Here is a 20,000-nt window from a genome sequence, read left to right as displayed (position 1 = left end):
TAAGTATTTAGTGTGCCAGAGTCATGCTGATCCGAGCAGACAGATTCTCCTCCACGCTATCATTACTGCACACAGTGAGAGGCGTCGCTGAGAAGCAGGCCAGACCTCTCGCTGCAGGCTGCAGACCTGTGACCTCTCCCCTAAGCCGCTCTGAAATCAGCAGCCTTTTAAAACAGTTTCCTGTCTGGCCTGTCTCACTGGCCAGAGTCTGTGTGCAGGTGAACTGTGTGAGAAACTATTGAGAACAATATTGATCAAACCTCTTTCAGGTCTTAAGATGCAGGTCTGTGTGTCTCCAGTGATCAAAGGGTCTGCTTTGACAGATGAGGTGCTAATGAGAAGAGTTTCATAAGGCCATGGCCGCCAACTCTACAAGCCTGTGCTCTTTCAAACTGTCTCTAAAGCAAAGCTCACTTCATGACAGCCCTAAACAAAGAGACCTCTCCTTATAATCTCCTACTCGACTCTCAAAATACTCGGCTGAGTAGTAGACAAATGGACTCTAATGTTAATTTAAAGGGAAAAAAATAGGAATCATCCAAATTTTTGCTTAAACTTTATATATTTGTATCAGGGTAAGCATGTTTTTAGATGCTGTAACTAGTCACCATATCTTCTCAATTTTCATCTTGTAAAGTTTTTTTTCTTTTTTACCACATAAAACAACTATTTTGATTTCAGTAGTTCATTTCAATGTCATGAAAACTGTGTACAATAATTGAAATAATATTTAATTTAAAAAGCTGTTTAGAAGTAGTTGGAGTTAGTATGTCACACTACAGGACACTTTTTTTTTTTTTTTTTTTTTTTTTTATAAAGCAAATAATTGGCATTTCTTAAGTCCCAAGTCAAGTTCAGCCAACTTGAAAAAAAAAGGCTTTGTAGACATTTTATTCAAGGAAACTATTTTTAAATAAACTATTAGATTTTTCTAGGAATCATAATTATTCATAACTATTATAAATAGTTATGAATCATGTAAAATGTTAAAGACAATACACTTAAAGCAACATTCCGGGGTCAGTACAAATTATGATCAAATCGACAGACTTTTGACAATTTTGATTACCACAAAAAATAAATTAGACATCCTTTTCTTTATAAAAAGCCAAAATGGAGGTCACAGTGAGGAACTTAGTACAATGGAAGTGAATGGGGACAATTTTTGGAGGGTTTAAAAGACAGAAATGTGAAGCTTATCATTTTATAAAAGCACTTACATTAATTCTTCTGTTAAAATGAATGTATTATTTGAGCTGCGAAGTTTTAAATTGTACTTTTTACAGTTGTTTTATGGTTTGTTGACATTACATCATCATAGCAAGTTGTAAATTTGGCTACAACTTTACACAGAAAAGGCTAGTGAGAGATTTTATCAAACTAAAATCATGTTAACACACATACTGTTTATGTCTTGTGGCTATACTTTTGAAACAGTGAGTATTTTAATGTTTACAGATTGGCACCATTGACTTTCATTGTAAGTGCCTCACTGTAACCCAGATTTTTGCTTGCTTTAATGAAAAGGGACAAGTCAAACTGATTTTTTCTGGTAATTAACATTATGCCACAAATGCTGTCGAGTGAGCTCAACTTGTATAGGTTGTATAGGACTTTGTGTCAAGACAATAAACCTCTGATATAATGCCAGATACTACTTATTTGATTTTAACAAAATAATAATTATATTCTTATTTGCTATTCAATACTGGGTAAGGCTATATTTACATATTCCACTCAAAACTGCATGATGAAATTGAAACATATATAGAAAGTTTTAAAAATAGATTTAAAAAAAAAATAAAATAAAATAAAATATTATTCATCATCATGAAATACCCTTTCATGTACTTTTATTTATTAAATAAATTAACATCTTTTTTGCAGGGACAATGAAAACATGCAATTGCTGTCAACTGCCTATCTATATGGGTCCTCTTCAAAAACAAACCCCTGCTTCAGCAAGTGAACGTATGAGAGAATTCACAATATAGAGACCAGAATGACCTGCAGTGCTTCTTATTTGTCACATAGGCTCAGAGAGAGAGCACACCTGTGAGCGGTTGTACCTGTGGCAAACACACACACACACACACACACACACACTAGAGCCCGACCAATATGGGGTTTTTGAGACCGATACCTATTTTAAAGAGGGAAAAATTCACTGATTACCGATATGGTAACCGATATAGCTAATTTTTGAGCTGGAATGAAAACAAATCTTTTCTATGTGGATTGTGCACCGATATGACCATGCAAAGGTACTCCGAAGGCTGCTTTATTAAACAAATATTTTTATCAAAGAATATTTGACATTATTATTATTATACAGTGTCAACAAATTCTAGAAATGAACACTGAGAAAATAAAGAATAAATAAAAATATAATAAATAGCTTAATAAACATCAGTACTGTATGTTTAGTATCAGTCAGTTGCTGACCATTAAAATAAAGAATAAATAAAAATACAATAAATAGCTAAATAAACATCAGTACTGTATGTTTTGTATCAGTCAAATGCTGACCATTTAAATGGTCACACAACTTAACCTAGTTGTGGCATAAATGGGCACTAAGTCTCAATTTACGCTCTACTAAATATTTGAGCGTTGCACCATTACATTTATGTAGGATGTAACCCTACGAATAAACTAAATATATACGGCAGCCTCCGACCAGGAGTAACTGATCGAATAAAAAAGCAGACTCACTTAATGACATCAATGAGCTCATGTTTTGCATGACAGGCTTCAATCCTTTCGACATAAGATGATGTTGACATTTACACTCATTTACATTTATGAGAGAGAAAAAAAACGTTACTTTTAAGCGACTCTTCAGCATGATACCGTTCTAACGGTGCTGTTTTTAGGGTGCATCGCCCGGTGTCAAGTTAACACATTCAAAAAATATATATAGGATATTAAAATTAATGTCTATTTTTCCAGCCTGTTGTATTAGTATTTATTTATCACCCCTCATTTATTTTAGATACAGTTCCTATATATTATTATTTACACAGGGCAAATATACTATTTATTAAATCTACTTTTATTACGTATCCTATTTTAACGTCTCGAAAACCAGACTTTTAAATATGACATTTTATAAATGCAACGACTGGAATTGTTCGGTTTAAGGGGTACCAAACTGTGAATTCTGAACAAAACTGTTTGGTGAACGCATGTTTACACATTAGCTTCCACTCAGCTGACAACAATGAAAGTAGCTACGTGATTAGCTAGTTAGCTATAAGCTCATCGACATGGAGAGTAAAAGATGGACTTTATTTACTTTCCAGCATTGTGTCTCACCAACTAGGCAACAGCGAAGCGTGAAATCAACACTCACCACACACAATCCACCACCGCACCGTTGTCTGTTGAGCTGCAAAAAGATGTTCTGATGTTTACCTTTCAATCTGCTACATTACTGAATGCACTGACAAACTATAGCTGGCTAACAGCAAACAGATGTGATAAACATAAGTGACGTGGTTGTCAGGGACAAGGTTAACATTATATTAGTTATATAAAATGATGGGGTAATTTTATTAACTTTCCAGTATGTATTTCACAAACTAGTTAGCAATTTAAGGAGAAGAGATCGCTCAAATCCAAACGGTTTAACTTCGTCCTGTCTGCAGATCCACCATCAGCTCAGAGTCAGCTCTGTAAACAATGAGTCGGAGCACGCTCGCTAGACAAACTACGCTATGACACCAATACTAAAGCATTGTTTTCTGCATTATATGTTCTGAGAAAAAGTTTTCATATCAGCGTATATCGGTAAAATATACACCGATACGAATATATCGGTGAAAGGCTAATATCAGCCGACCGATATATCGGTCAGGCACTAATACACACGATAGTTTTTTTTTTTATAAACAGCTCCAATTAAAAGCCAGTAGCATGGCTGATAACATGCAAAACATGAAAAGCAGATTGACACATAAACGATCACAGGCCCAACTGACTGAAATGCAGGGGAGGGGCATCTGTTATTCATCTGATGTCACTGATAATGGTGTACCTGTAGATGCCTGCAATTTTATTTAATTTTATTTAATATATTATATGGGGATTCTTCTAAAGGGTCAGTTAAAGGAATAGTCCAACAAATTTAAATTATCTCATCATTTACTCACTGTATGACTTGTGTTCTGCAGATGAAAGAAAGTCATGCACATCTGGGATGGCATGAGGATGAGTAAATTATGAGAGAATTTTCATTTTTGGGTGAACTATCCCTTTAAGGCTGGGCAATCTAATGAATATTCACAATATATTTGCAACAATTTTAAGGCACTTTTTATTTGGCCATTAAGTTTCCTAAAGTGCATGTCCTTAGTCTAGTTTCACAAACTTTACTTGCGACTCGTGAGTATGAGAGTCTTACTGAGAGTTAGATGTTTAAATACAGTGTATCCGGAAAGTATTTCACAGTGCTTCACTTTTTCCACATTTTATGTTACAGCCTTATTCCAAAATGGATTAAATTCATTATTTTCCTCAAAATTCTACAAACAATACCCCATAATGACAACGTGAAAGAAGTTTGTTTGAAATCTTTGCAAATTTATAAAAATTAAAAAAAAAATATATATATATATAAATAAATAAATAAAACATGTACACAAGTATTCACAGCCTTTGCTCAATACTTTGTTGAAGCACCTTTGGCACCAATTACAGCCTCAAGTCTTTGAGTATGATGCTACAAGCTTGGCACATCTATTTTTGGGCAGTTTCTCCCATTCTTCTTTGCAGGACCTCTCAAGCTCCATCACGTTTGATGGGGAGCACAGCCATTTTCAGATCTCTCCAGAGATGTTCAATCGGGTTCAAGTCTGGGCTCTGGCTGGGCCACTCAAGGACATTCACAGAGTTGTCCCGGAGCCACTCCTTTGTTATCTTGGCTGTGTGCTTAGGGTCGTTGTCCTGTTGGAAGATGAACCTTCACCCCAGTCTGAGGTCCAGAGCAGGTTTCATCAAGGATGTCTCTGTACATTGCTGCATTCATCTTTCCCTCGATCCTGACTAGTCTCCCAGTTCCTGCCGCTGAAAAACATCCCCACAGCATGATGCTGCCACCACAATGCTTCACTGTAGGGATGGTATTGGCCAGGTGATGAGCGGTACTTGGTTTCCTCCAGACATGTCGCTTGCCATTCAGGCCAAAGAGTTCAATCTTTGTTTCTCATGGTCTGAGAGTCCTTCAGGTGCCTTTTGGCAAACTCCAGGCAGGCTGTCATGTGCCTTTTACGGAGGAATGGCTTCCGTCTGGCCACTCTACCATACAGGCCTGATTGTTGGAGTGCTGCAGAGATGGTTCTTCTGGAAGGTTCTCCTCTCTCCACAAAGTGACCATTGGGTTCTTGTTCACCTCCCTGACTAAGGCCCTTCTCCCCCGATCGCTCAGTTTGGCCGGGCGGCCAGCTCTAAGAAGAGTCCTGGTGGTTCCAAACTTCTTCCATTTACGGATGGAGGCCACTGTACTCACTGGGACCTTCAATGCCACAGAAAAATTTCTGCAGCACTGAAGGTCCCTTCCCCAGATCTGTGCCTCGATACAATCCTGTCTCGGAGGTCTATAGACAATTCCGTGGACTTCATGGCTTGGTTTGTGCTCTGACATGCACTGTTAATTGTGGGACCTTATATAGACAGGTGTGTGCCTTTCCAAATCATGTCCAATCAACTGAATTTACCACAGGTGGACTCCAATCAAGTTGTAGAAACATCAAGGATGATCAGTGGAAACAGGATGCACCTGAGTTCAATTTTGAGTGTCATGGCAAAGGCTGTGAATACTTATGTATATGTGATTTTTTTTTTTTTTTTCATTTTTTATTTTTAATAAATTTGCAAAGATTTCAAACAAACTTCTTTCACGTTGTCATTATGGGGTATTGTTTGTAGAATTTTGAGGAAAATAATGAATTTAATCCATTTTGGAATAAGGCTGTAACATAACAAAATGTGGAAAAAGTGAAGCACTGTGAATACTTTCTGGATGCACTGTAGCATCTAAGAAAAAAAAAAAATGGCGTTCACCCTTCTAAAAAGGATATCGGCCCTTAAAATAAAAAAAATAAAATTCACCAATTTTAGCCATTTCAGAGCAAACACATAATTTAGAAATATAATGAATATTATCAAAATGTTGAAAATATATATATATATATAAAAAGCTGTTTTTCAGCTATATTACCCATCCCTAGTGTCTAGTGTCAACAGTCCATCATTAGTTTGAATCTGCTGTTTATTTAAAAAAATAAGTTTACTACCACCCCTGGAGTCGTGAGTTCGAATCCAGGGCGTGCTGAGTGACTCCAGCCAGGTCTCCTAAGTAACCAAATTGGCCCGGTAGCGAGGGAGGATAGAGTCACATGGGGTAACCACCTCGTGGTCACTATAATGTGGTTCTCGCTCTCGGTGGGGCGCGTGGTGAGTTGTGCGTGAATGCCACAGAGAATAGAGAGAAGCCTCTACATGTGCTACGTCTCCGCGGTAACGCGCTCAAGCCACGTGATAAAATGCGCGGACTGACAGTCTCAGACGCGGAGGCAACTGAGATTCGTTCTCCACCACCCGGAGTCACTACTCCACCACGAGGACTTAGAGCACATTGGGAATTGGGCATTCCAAATTGGGGAGAAAATAAAAAAAAATCCTTGGAGTTTATGTGATTATAAATTAACCAATCAAGCTTGAATGCTTACCATTACATTTTTTTTTTTTTTTTTTTTTAAATCAACCACAGAAATAATGTGACATTTAAAGAAACACATCAATCTGCTTTGTTCAAATTTGTAGGTAGCACGTAATTCTGCCCAACTCGTTTCACATATCTGCTCAGTCATGGAATCTAGTACCCTTCAGGGCCAAGTCATTTGGTGTATCAAAATACCTCTGTGGTGATCTAACCCCAACAAATAAATAAATAAAGCGCTCTGGCGGAAAAGAGCAGAACAGCCGGCAAGGGAACAGTGAGTCCCAGCACATAGTGAGGTGGGGTGTGTACATGTGTGGTGTGTGTGTGTGTGCTGGGTGGAGAGGGGGGTGCTATCCTGAGGAAGCGATAAGGGCCCTCCCTAGAGAAAAGGGGTGGCTGACCTGTTGTCGCCAGTGATGCAGGCAGCACAGGTCCCCGTGGGCTCCTCGCTCTGCTCATAGTAGTGGGCATCCACGTGGGCCTCCTCTGCCTTCTCTTTCAGGATCTTCCCGAACTTGTCCTCCCCGATGCAGCCGAAGAACGTAGCCACTTTTTGCGGCTCTTGGATCATCCACTGAGAGGAAGGAGAGGAAGGGGGAGCAGAAGGAAACAGACGGGAGGAAAAGCGATTATTGTAAAAATGTAAACACGGCTTCCATATCTGAGAGTGAAAATAAAGGTGGGAGTCACATAGCTAGTGTTAAGTAATGTATTGACAATTCCTGGAAAAGCAAAGGGACTGTGGTAAAGAGAGATTCCTTATACAGTACAACTGCATTTACGTGCCATTCTGCAAAAGAATGACTAGTGAAAACAGTAAGTAATAGCAAGCTGATAAAGAGAACAAACCAATGAAAATTCTCAGATTCAGGGTTTAAAAAAAAAAAAAATACTAAAGAACAGGAACAATAAGAGAGTTATTTTCTGCGCACTTCGAAACAGTGTAAAAGACTCGGTTAAATCGCATCAGGAGGGCAGTTTTCTGTCCCGTGTTAACATATTTAAAAAGGAAGTTTATATTTCGGAATCAAAACAGCGTTCGAGTTGGTCAGTTCGATACATTTCCGTGAATCACTCTAAAATGCCCTTTTGTGTATTCAACGCTTTGCTTGTGTCAACATTTTTAAATGTTCACGTAAGTCTCAGCGTGGCATTTTTTATGTATTCAAATCCTATAGTAAAAATTTTGTAGGTAAATACTGTTTATCATGTAATATTTGTATTACCAAGAAGTGCAATTCAACATGAGTCATCAATATTTTTAATACATTCACCTGGAATATAGAAAGACTCATTAAATCACCTCAAAGCAAACACACATGAACTACAAGCCACAAAAATCTAATTTTTATTTGATGGGGTCTTTGATCCATCTATGATTACATATTTATGGATGATAGCACTGAGGTGCTATTCAAAGTGCACTGACTTATGTTGTTTTGCCTTTTCCCTATGAAGATAGAGGCGTAAACATTTGATATAGGCAAAAAAAAAAAAAAACATTTGCAAGAACTGATTCAATAATCAAATGAGATACAGGACGGCTGTTTGAGTCTGGGCTGTGTTAGAGTACATTCAAATGGAGCACTAATTCCAGCACCCTGGACGACAGCAAACCACAAACACTGTGACATTGCCACTTTTATGGGGATAATGAAAAGGTCTTTCCATGTTTTTAGTGCTGTGGGCTTTAAACTCTGAAGATTTATTAGTGTACATGCTGCTACGTTTGCTGCTTTATTGCAACCTTGCAATGTCTGTTGATGGGGCCCCTTGTGAATGAGATGCTTTGCCTGAGAGATAACCTACAACCAAATAGTTGAGTCTGTCAGTGGAGGAGCCATACGCCTCTATTTACAGTGTGAATGTAGCTCCGTACTGTCTGTACAATGTTAAACCACAGACGTTACAAAATGACCCTTGAACACAAACACTCTAAAGCTGTTGATGGGGCAAATGATGCAATGGTAGCTTGTGCTCTTTTACATTTATTTGGCTTCAATAGCACAAAGCATAATTAATGTATTGATTTCACATTATTGATCTTCATTTGATCCATTAGTCGGTCTTCAAAAGAATTTGTTGGGAATAAAGTCTCTTGAGTTGATGCAGCTACACTTATGCTCCAAACCAACAATGTAAAGAGGCAGCTATTACTTAATCATAATTAACACCTATAAATCACTAGCCATTAGCTTTTTAAAGCAGCATAAAAATTTACTACAAAAGCATTACGAAGTACTTCAAAATCAACATGAAACCCTGTTCACAACCCATTTCATTACAATCTGACATAAACAGGAAAAAAAATGACTAGAAGATTTACTTAATTTTTTGTACAGTTTATCTAAGTAAATCTTAATGGTATAGAACTAATGAAAATCTACTTAACTTTATGACACTGATTAAAGTGAGTGATTAAATTTAACTTAAACATTTTAGTCAATTCAGTAACTTTTACTTACAAATATGATATACATGGTACATAAATAAACGTAGCAAATTTTATATGAACATACAATTAGAGCATGTGTTTTTATTTTTACTTTCCATTCAAACACGTTTAATCATGTACTACATGCAGAAGCCTCCTACTGGGAAACTGAATGCATGCCTTCACCATACATTACTGGCAATGGAGACAACATGCAGAGCTGTGGACGCAGACCTCAATACTTGGTGCACAAAGCACGATGACAATCAACAGATAATTATTTTGATCATGAATGCATAATTTTGAGGAGAAAATGAACTTAAGACTGCACATAACAAGAATTTATCAAACGCAGCAACAAAATCAACAGTAAAAACGGTGTAAATACACTTGCAAAGAGTGAAACCATGCAAGCTCATTAATTATTCAAGCCCAATGCATCCTGGGAACAACAGCTTCGAAAAGTTAAGTAAAATTTACTTAATTTATTTACCAGTAAAATGTATTCAAATTAGTGAATAAATATTAGTGTTTTCTACTTTATGATTAATACATTTTGACACATTGTAGAAATAACAATTATAAATAATATTTAAATCTAAGAGCATTACTTTACATGTTTGAATGTAGAATTGACTTAATATTTTCAAGTTCATGCTTTAACTTATTCTATGTAGAAAGGACTTAATCTTTTTGGCTATATTTACTTTCTTTTATTTTTTTTTTGTGAAACAGGATATTCAAGATAACATATGGGATTTGATCCCTCTGAAACTGATTGCATTGTGAAAAGTGCCGTTTAATGCTAGAATGGAGGGGTTGAAACAAAGAGGGATATATGACATCAGCTGAAAAGGAAAGCTGTTTCAAAGCATGAAACAAGTTATTACATTTTGAAAAAAGATTACAAAAGACAACCATTTATTTTTCTTTGGAATACCTGCACTGATGAATCATGCATAATAAGTCCAGGAATGTGCAATTAGAATGTAAATTTGATCAATTCTAATTTTGTGTTGACTCTAAAATGAAAAACGAAAATAAAATCACTTTTATTGTCACACAACCATATACACAAGTGCAATAATGTGTGAAATTCTTGGGTGCAGTTCCGAGCAACATACCAGTCGTGACAGTGATGAGACATATACCAATTTACAATAAACTTCATATTTACACAACACAATTTAACATCTAATATACAAATAATAACATACAATGTACATTATACAACACACAATATAGAACACACATTATACAGTAAAAAATAGTATATATAAAATGTACAGTAGGTTGTATTGTACTGTATTGACATTCAGGCTGTCGGTTGATAGTCAGTTGCCAGTGTGCTGTTAAGAGATATTATGACAGTCCAGTGTGAGATAATAAGATTAATAAAGTGCAGTGCTGATGTATATTGATCGTGAGAGTTCAAGAGTTCAAAAGTCTGATTGCTTGGGAGAAGAAGCTGTCATGAAGTCGGCTGGTGCGGTTCCTGATGCTGCGATACCGCCTGCCTGATGGTAGCAGTGAGAGCAGCCAACGGCTCGGGTGGCTGGAGTCTCTGATGATCCTCCAAGCTTTTTTCACACACCGCCTGGTATATATGTCCTGGAGGGAGGGAAGCTCACCTCCGACGATGTGTCTGGCAGTTCGCACCACACTTTGCAGGGCTTTGCGGTTGTGGGCGGTGATATTGCTGTACCAGGCGGAGATGCAGCCAGTCAGGATGCTCTCTACAGTGTTGGTGTAGAACCGTGCGAGGATATGGCGGTTCATTCCAAACTTCCTCAGCCGTCTCAGGAAGAAGAGGTGCTGATGAGCCTTCTTCACAACGGCCTCAGTGTGGACAGACCATGTGAGTTCCTCAGTGATGTGGACACCCAGGAACTTGAAGCTGCTGACTCTCTCCACTGGTGGTCCATTGATGGTGATGGGGCTGTGTTCTCTTTCTCTTCTCCTGAAGTCCACCACAAGCTCCTTTGTCTTACTGACGTTGAGGGAGAGGTTGTGCTCCTGACACCAGCGTGTTTCATCATTGTCGGTGATCAGATCTACCACCGTCGTATCATCAGCAAACTTAATGATGGCACTGGAGCTGTGTGTTGCCACACAGTCATGTGTGTACAGGGAGTACAGGAGTGGGCTGAGAACACAGCCCTGTGGAGCTCCAGTGTTGAGGGTCAGTGATGAGGAGATGTCCGCTTGACAGGAAGTCCAGGATCCAGCTGCACAGCGAGCTGTTTAAGCCCAGAGCCCGGAATTTCTCATCAAGCTTGGAGGGCACTATGGTGTTGAATGCTGAGCTGTAGTCTACAAACAGCACTCTCACATGTGTTCCTTTTTTGCAGGTGGGAGAGAGCAGTGTGTATTGTAGATGCAATGGCATCATCAGTGGAGCGGTTGTTGCGGTAAGCAAACTGCAATGGGTCCAGTGATGGAGGCAGCACAGAGCAGATGTAATCTCTGATTAGTCTCTCAAAGCATTTGCTGATGATGGGGGTCAGAGCAACATGATGCCAGTCATTTAAGCAAGTGATTTTGGATTGCTTTGATACAGACACAATGGTGGATGTTTTAAAGCATGTGGGGACTGCAGACAAAGAGAGGGAAAGGTTGAAAATGTCCATAAAAACACCAGCCAGTTGGTTCGCGCACACTCCGATGACACGGCCTGGAATGCCGTCTGGACCCATAGCTTTACAGATATTCACCCGTTGGAAGGATCGGGTTACATCCGCTACAGAGATGGAGAGTGAACTAACCTCTGTAGCTTTGGCCGCGAGAGCTCTCTCCACGAGGGCGGTGTTATTTCCCTCGAAACGTGCATAAAAAGTATTTAGCCCATCCAGGAGAGAGGCAGCAGTGTACACAGCCGAGTTTTTATTCCCTATAAAGTCCGTGATATTAATTCCCTGCCACATGCTTCTAGAATTGGTGGTGTTAAACTGTCCTTCAATCTTGTTCCTGTACTGGAGTTTTTCTGCTCTGATAGTTTTTCAGAGGGCATAACTGGCTTGTTTATGCTCCTCCGCGTTCCCGGAATTAAAAGCGGAGGTCCGCACATTAAGTGCCGCGCGAACATCACTATTAATCCAAGGTTTCTGGTTCGGGTAGATCCGTATTGTTTTGGATGGAACAATATCCTCTACGCACTTTCTGATGAAATACGTGACGCTATCAGTGTAAAGCTCGATGTCGTCATCAGAGGCGGACCGGAACATCTCCCAGTCCGTGTGATCAAAACAGTCTTGTAGCGTAGGAGTCTGAATGGTCCGACCAGCACTGGATCATTCTGAGGGTGGGTGCTTCCTGTTTCAGTTTCTGCCTGTAAGCAGGCAGTTGCAGAACGGAAGAGTGGTCTGATTTGCCAAATGGTGGGTGGGGGAGGGATTTGTAGCCATCCCGGAAGGGAGTAGCAGCAATGGTCCAAAACCCGGTCCCCTCGTGTGTTAAAACTGATGTGTTGGTGGTATTTTGGTGCAATTGATTTGAGATTGGCTTTGTTAAAGTCCTCAGTCACAATGAACGTGGCCTCAGGGTGTGCAGTTTCCTGCTCGATTATAATCCTATACATTTCCTTGAGTGCCCGGTCTGTGTCGGCTTGTGGCGGGATGTACACAGCTGTGATAATGACCGCTGTGAATTCCCTCAGTAGCCAGAGTGGTCGACACAGAAGCATGAGAAATTCCAGATCAGGAGAGCAGAAAGACTTGATAGAATGTACGTTCCTCTGATCACACCAGGATTTGTTGATCATAAACCATACAACACCACCTCTGCTTTTACCTGAGAGGTCTTTCGCTCTGTCCGCTCAGTGCACGGAGAACTCTGCATGTTCGATTCTGGAATCTCCGCAGACATCCAAGTTTCTGTAAGGCAGATAATGCAGCAGTCCCTCGTCGGAAAGAGATCCGTGCTCTCAGCTCGCAGAGCTTGTTGTCCAGAGAATGAACATTTGAATGAAGATTTGCCAGTAGAATACTGGGTAGCGGGGGTCTTACTCTGATGAGAACGCCGGCTCTGTTTCCCCTTTTCCTTCTGCGTTTCCGCGGCCGGGCTGCCCAGACAAAGGGCTCCGCTGGCGTGTTTGTAAACAGCGGGTCGGCATTGAGGAATTTGAAGTCCGGTTTACGGTGTGTAATTGCAGAACCAAATGTCCAAGATAAAAAAACATAAGAATTGTAAACAAAACAAACAAAAAACTACAATGTTGTGTCAGAGCTTGCAACGCAGCAGCCATACTCAGTGCCATATTGAGGCCAGTCTCCTCTTCGCATATCCCAGCTAAGCTGGGGTCAGAGCGCAGGGTCAGCCATGATACGGCACCCCTGGAGCAGATGGGGTCAAGGACCTTGCTCAAGGGCCCAACGGTGGCATCATGGCGGTGTTGGGGCTTGAACCCCCAACCATCTAGTCAGTAACCCAGTAACCCAGAGCCTTAACCGCCAAGCCACCACTGCCCCTTTCAAAAAGGCATTCACCTCAGATGTTCCAAAAAAACAAACAATCATGATCGAATATCTCCTGGTGTCATATTGAAGACAAAACAAACACAGATTACAACAACCTCACATGCAATGCATAGACATGATATGTTTTTATTTTACAGGAGTGTTTTTCACCAAGCGCAGTTACTTGACATAATTTGTCAAATAAAGCAACACACATCCAAACATATAAAAGTGGCAGCAGCGTGATTCAAATGGTACATGCATTTTTGACCGGTCAGCTTTTTAGTCAGCTGATGGCAGCTGATTAGTGGGGTCGGGCGGTGGTTCTAATAAGCTTACAAAACAGCTTGGCACTGCACACATCTTTGTTCCGACTCAAATAATCAAAGCCAGCCAAAAACTGCAGCCAATCAAAGAAGACCACAGTGAAACACCAGTCTATTCATCTCCATCTTCTGCAATAACCCCCTCCTGCAGACAATTACTATCAAATGGAGATCTAAATAAAAGATATGTCCATTAAGACAAAGAGCTATCTGCAGGGTCACGGAGAGGTCGGGTTGCGGCAGGCGTAAGGGATATTCATGCTCAGTCACATCCCAATTACCCGCCAGCATCACTGGCAGGGTGTGAGCAAATGTGCGTGAGGGAAGCTTCATTACGGAAGGGGATGAAGTGCTGAAATTAAACAGCAGTGTCTCTCGCTGCGTTGTGTCCCCCGGCCAGAGACACAGCCCAGCTCTGACATAATGTGGCTGTACACAAACACGTGATAATTCAAGATTTCTCTCTCACACATGTATTTGCATACATTAGAATTGTCTGGGGAGGTGAAAAGAAAGGAAACAAAAACAAATAAATTAGGAAAAATGCTGATGTCATCTCAGAATTTGCTGATCATATAGATATTGACCATGTCCAAAGTCTAAAGGGCTGTAAGTTCCATCATATTACGCAATTATGGCAATTAAACAGAAATCAAAGCATACATTTCCGAATAAGCGAAACAAAAACTTTCCAGTATTCCCAACATCTTTACAAAATTGTGTATGTCACATCAAACTGTGCACATGCTGGCAGGCGATGGACTATAACTGAAGTTGTGAGCACTCATCCAGACATAAACATCTAAATGTTTTGATTAACCTCCAGTTTCCAAAAGTTAAAAATCTAAGGCAGTACACCATTGTGTTCCATACTATGATATTCCCTTTATAGGGCTGAGAGGCATTCATTTTTATAGATGTGAGCGCTCTTGCCCTGGGAGGTGACCCAACATGCATCCCAGCATGCACCAGCTGCCTCATCTCAGTCACATGGTTGCTGCTGTTATCCCTCATTCGCCAGAGGACAATCAGAACAAGTGCTGATGGCCCCTTGCCCAGACGCTGGGCTCTAAACAGAAGTCAGGTTCTGATGTAATTCCACATTTTCTTTACATCAGTTTTCTACCTGTTAAACAGCCGTACTGCAGTAACCTTTCACACCACTCTGAATAACCACCATTGAATGAATAGCATTTTCCAAGACTGTTACCTGGAATCTTTGCACATACCATTTTGTATTGCACACTACATACCTCTTTTGCACAGTTGTGACATTTTGCATTCTCACTGTTACATTTTACATACATACTCATATACATAATGTACATACATATGCATATGTATTACACTATATTTTTCATAGCTTAAGAATAGTTCACCCAAAAATTAAAATTGTCATCATATACTCAACCTCATTTTATTCCAAACCTGTAAACATATTACTTAGTGTTATAAAACGAGACTTGTGCATCATATTCCAAGTTTTCTAAAAGGCATTTTGGGTAGAAATTTGTTATTTTACATCTCATACAAGCTCATTCACTTGTTAACTTTAGAATTTGTGCTGCTTATGCTTTCGCAAGCCATTGTGGAAGAGTTCATCTGGTGTACTCGTTAACATGCAAAAAAGATCTACTATAACTAAAGATCTATAAACTGCCATTGTATTAAAATCAGCGAACAGGAAATTCTGCAAACTTCCTTTTGTGTTCCACAGAAGAAAATTCATTTGGGTTTGAAATGATAGGAGGGGGAAAATGATAGAATTTTCATTTGAGTGTACTATTCCTTTATTCTGCGTTTTGTCTACATGTCCTTCTCTGGAGGTTGCAGAAATTACATAATATTGCCTGCAATTACTGCTGCATGCAGAATTGTTGTGCATTAGATTAACATTGACTTGAGCCACAAAAAGGCAGACTACCAACGGGTTGATCCATAAACCCTGACAAACTGTGCTAATTCAGGTGAAAGCATGACATAACCTAATTTTGAACTATAATCCTTAGCAAAACCCAATGTACCTCATGCCAGGGGCTTAGAAAGGAGGTTTGAACACAATGCCTGATTAGGGTAGGCCATTTGGCAGAACTACGGAAAGGCAAAATTAGATTAATTTGCTTTTGACACACTGTAATAATCTAATAGTATTTAGCTCCGCAAAGCTAGTCTTAAACAATGGCAGTGAATGCTCTTTAACCTGAAAAGCTCTAGGATCCAGCCAACATGTCTCAGGATTAAAAGCCCTCTGTAACCTGATGGATGCAACTCCAATTACAGGCTTATCAAACTGGCAAAAACTGCAGCGCAGCTATTTATAGACAACTGAAATAGTCAGCCAGCGCCTGCCTCCAAAAAATAGTCATGAGGCAATCTGGCCTCTCTTGGCTGTGTGTGTGAGGTGTGTTGAACGATTCCTTGGTAGAATGTTGACGAGGACCCTCTGCATATTGGCGTGGGCCGCTGGATATGACTGATGAGCGTTCTGTGTTTGCATTTCAGTTTTGAAGCTAACTGAATGCAGCACTTGACAGAGAAGAGAGAATGATGCGAGGATGGAGAGAGAGAGGAATAAAAATGAGTCATATCTCTAAGGACGCAGACAGAGAGGAGAGCAGCACACAGGCACTGCTGTCACTGGCCACAGACACATGAATAAATAAAGGCATTATTATGAAGACAACTCGCCGTCTGCCCATCAGAGCCTGCCCAGCCTGGCACCAAAGCTCCGGAAAAGAGAGTGAGGGAGAGGAGAGAAAGGAAGAGTAAGGGAGAGTCTTCTAAGGTCTCCTTTATTGATTCAATAAAGCCGAAGGATAACTGCATATGCAAAAAAAGTACAAGTACAGTACAAGAAAATAAAAATCCCAATATTATACCATTTAACACTTAAAATGTAAACTTTCAGATATTCAACACAAAACCAGTTGCACTTTTCTTACACTTGTGTTTATATTGAAGCTTTGGCAACAGTGGGTCTCATTCAGCAACCGTGTGTAGGCACAATTTCTTTGCGTAAAATCTGTGTATGAATGTTTAAGCAGAAATCTTGATTTGCCAGTAAGATTGCACTAAAATGTAGTCTAAATTTATGATAAAATTTAGAACCAACTGAAACCAAACACTCACAGTGTCCCGTATAAACATGTTTTGTTGTACATTTGTTATGGTTCTCTACACATTTGCAACTTACAGGTGCAGTGGTGCTGAAAGCCCTTACATGGAGATGGTTTGGGCGTATTTTATGCAAATTACCTACAGTGGACACGCGCTCCATTTAGAATAATCTGGATTCATTAACATTAGAACGAGGGTAAGAACAAATCTGTGTGCATACGCACCTGTTGTGAATCTGGCAACAACAACAAAAAATTGTGAGAAGTGTTCCTTTGCGCATGAGTATGCAAAATCCACGCAATTATCAGTTAATGAGGCCCATTGTTTGTAAAACAATCATGTACTTTATTCCAATAAAGAACTTTGAAATTGAATTGAAATTGAGATAGACAGATGAAGAGAGAATGAGGTAAGGAACAAGACAAAGAGGGAGGGAGAGAGAGTGAGCGGCCCATCACTGACAATTATGAGCACTGTCTGCTTCTATTAAATCGATCATCACTATAGGACTCAAGTCTTCTCTCTCTCAATAGGCTAACAAGCTCTGGACTTCACTATTTCTATCAGTCAATTACTCTAGAGTCCTCCCACTGTGCGAAACATCTGGTCTGTTTCTCTTATCTGCTTCATTTCACGCTCAGGTGGCTTAGCGAGGTGTTGTGTGTCATTTCCCCAACGTGCCCCCTGCCAATGGTGTCATATTTGGACCGCAGTCTTTGACATTCTCTTTCACACCTCCCACCGCTGGGCCGTTTCCATGTGACATGTTTACCATAGCGACAGGGCTGGAGGAGGAAGACAGCAGGCAACTCAGTTGAGGGATGATCAGATGTGTGCTGGCCTGTCAGAGTCTTCATTACTCTGCCCAGACAAACACAACTACAGCTCTGGTGAAAACTCGAACTAACAGAGCTCATCTTTTCCCTATGCACAGCCCGGGGAGCAACATAAACACGCAACCATGCTTCCCTATAATCCCAGGCATTCGGGCACAATCTAATGGAGTGTAGGCAGAGGGAGATTAAGGGGAAAAGTGAGAGAAAAAAAACATCTGATTACATAAGCTGCTTGTGTGACTGCCATGCTCACACTATCCCAATATGTGGCAGCTATGAAACCATATAACATAACAATCAAGGGACACACACAAGCACTGAGTGGCAGGGTAATGCGCAGGAACTCAGGCCGATTTAACACCAGGGCTGTATCTAACAGCTATTTTGGTCATTGATTTATCTGTTGATTATCTTTGCTCTGCTTGTTTTAATGTCCAAAAATGTATATTGTTTTGTTCAAACTGATTTGGATTGATGATTGGCTTGAGGTATTTGCACTATTTTAAGTTTAAGATCACCTACACACTTCAGTTCACTCTGTGTAAGAGAAACGCTGTGAATGCATTGATTTCAATGGGAATGATGCGTTGGAAAGACGAAGAGGGAAAATGAAAGGTTTCGCAAAAGTTTAAACTTCGCTAATTACGTGCGTGGTTTTAAAGGGAAATAACCGTTTGATAGGAAAATGTAAAACAGCACATACACATATTTGCAACAACTTCACAGTACTTCTTCAGTGTGTCTGCCATCAACGTACAGTAGCTGGGTTTCCATTCAACTTTTTATGCAAATTTTAAAATTGTGAAATCCTGAACGGAAACCATTGATATGCGATAATGCTGAATATTGCGAAACTCCAGAAAATCCACCTCATCCTAGCGCATAAACTTAAGCAAATTTTGAGTTTATTCCAGTAGTTATCAACCCTGTTTCTTACGCCGCATAGTCATGCTTTGCAATTTCTTGTGACTGCCACATCTGGTTATTTAATGAACCGCCTCACAACCACTCACAAGCACAGTGTCCGATGACACTGTGCTTTACGGTTGGTATAGGTGTGCGAGAGCTTGACGTGACTGGCCCAACGAAAGGCCTAACCCATGGAACACAATTCTCCACACATAGCCCTTGTTAGTCAGAAGTGCTTAAGTAATTGATGTATGTCGTCGTGAAATAAGAGGTCCTCCCCTCGAAATCAGAACACATGGTCAAAATAGATTTTATGTTAGATACTGTATATTACGGCCAGGTGTAATCAGTTATGTGTCTTGCCTGTCCACTTGTGATCAGATCGCCCTTAACGCATCTTGATACCAGGTGTGAACAGGGCCCTAGTGTGAAAGCGCCCTCAGAGAGAAGAGGGGAGTGAGAGATGGACTCAGAGAGCCTGTGAATGCCACTTCCCCTCTTGGCCAGGGCAGCGGTCTCCAGTGTGACTGTATAGTTTCGTATTTCGAAGGGCTTGGGAGAGAGAATGGAGTTCGTTTACAGCCACCAGTGTCTTTAAACAGCACCGTAGCACAGTGTAAATGACACCATCCAGTCTGACTCTTTCCCCCTCTATATAACACACTCGCATAGACACTCACACATGTACTCTTAAGAAACCACAAGATGCTATCTGCTGAGAGATCAGATCTGAGGCACCAGTGGAGGCCCATTTCCCAGAGTAACCTTTCAGACGTTGCTGAACAGAATGCTTGCGCATCAAGGCCATGCAGAGTTTATCTGACAAACATACTGGTTTTCCCAACCTCACTCATTAAACATACAGTACAGGCCTCTGTTGTTTAGTACTGGGAAGGCCTGCTGAATTATTCACAGGATAAACAAGCCTGTGCTGCGGAGGTTGAAGCACAATGATTGTTCACAATGGGCTCTATTGGGTGTCCTGTGAGTTGGCGCTGTTGATGGGATATCATCTAGGTGCCGTTCATGGAGACTGGGTTAGACTCGCGCTCTCTCTCATTAATATAAGAGACAGAGGGTGTGAAACTCACCGGCCAATTAATGGCTAGAGTTTATCTGGTTGTAAAGGGGGTGGTAGGGGGAGAGAGTGAGGGAAACATCCCCCCTCTACCCCTTCCCAGACTGTGAGCTGCAGGTGAA

General features: G+C 40.3%; 1 protein-coding gene across 2 annotated transcripts in view; it reads right to left on the bottom strand.

Annotated features, from left to right (window-relative positions):
• The window catches only part of LOC127412369 (adenosine kinase-like), a 263,864-nt gene that overhangs the window by 126,872 nt on the left and 116,992 nt on the right, over window positions 1-20,000 (bottom strand). For both annotated transcript variants that reach the window (XM_051648667.1, XM_051648668.1), the window contains exon 5: window positions 7,126-7,298. In XM_051648667.1, the coding sequence (XP_051504627.1) occupies window positions 7,126-7,298 (173 nt within the window). The remainder of the gene's footprint in view (window positions 1-7,125; window positions 7,299-20,000) is intronic.

This window comes from Myxocyprinus asiaticus, chromosome 21, assembly GCF_019703515.2.
Source record: "Myxocyprinus asiaticus isolate MX2 ecotype Aquarium Trade chromosome 21, UBuf_Myxa_2, whole genome shotgun sequence".
Classification (NCBI taxonomy): Eukaryota; Metazoa; Chordata; class Actinopteri; order Cypriniformes; family Catostomidae; genus Myxocyprinus; species Myxocyprinus asiaticus.
This window is presented reverse-complemented; position numbering and strand designations above follow the sequence as displayed.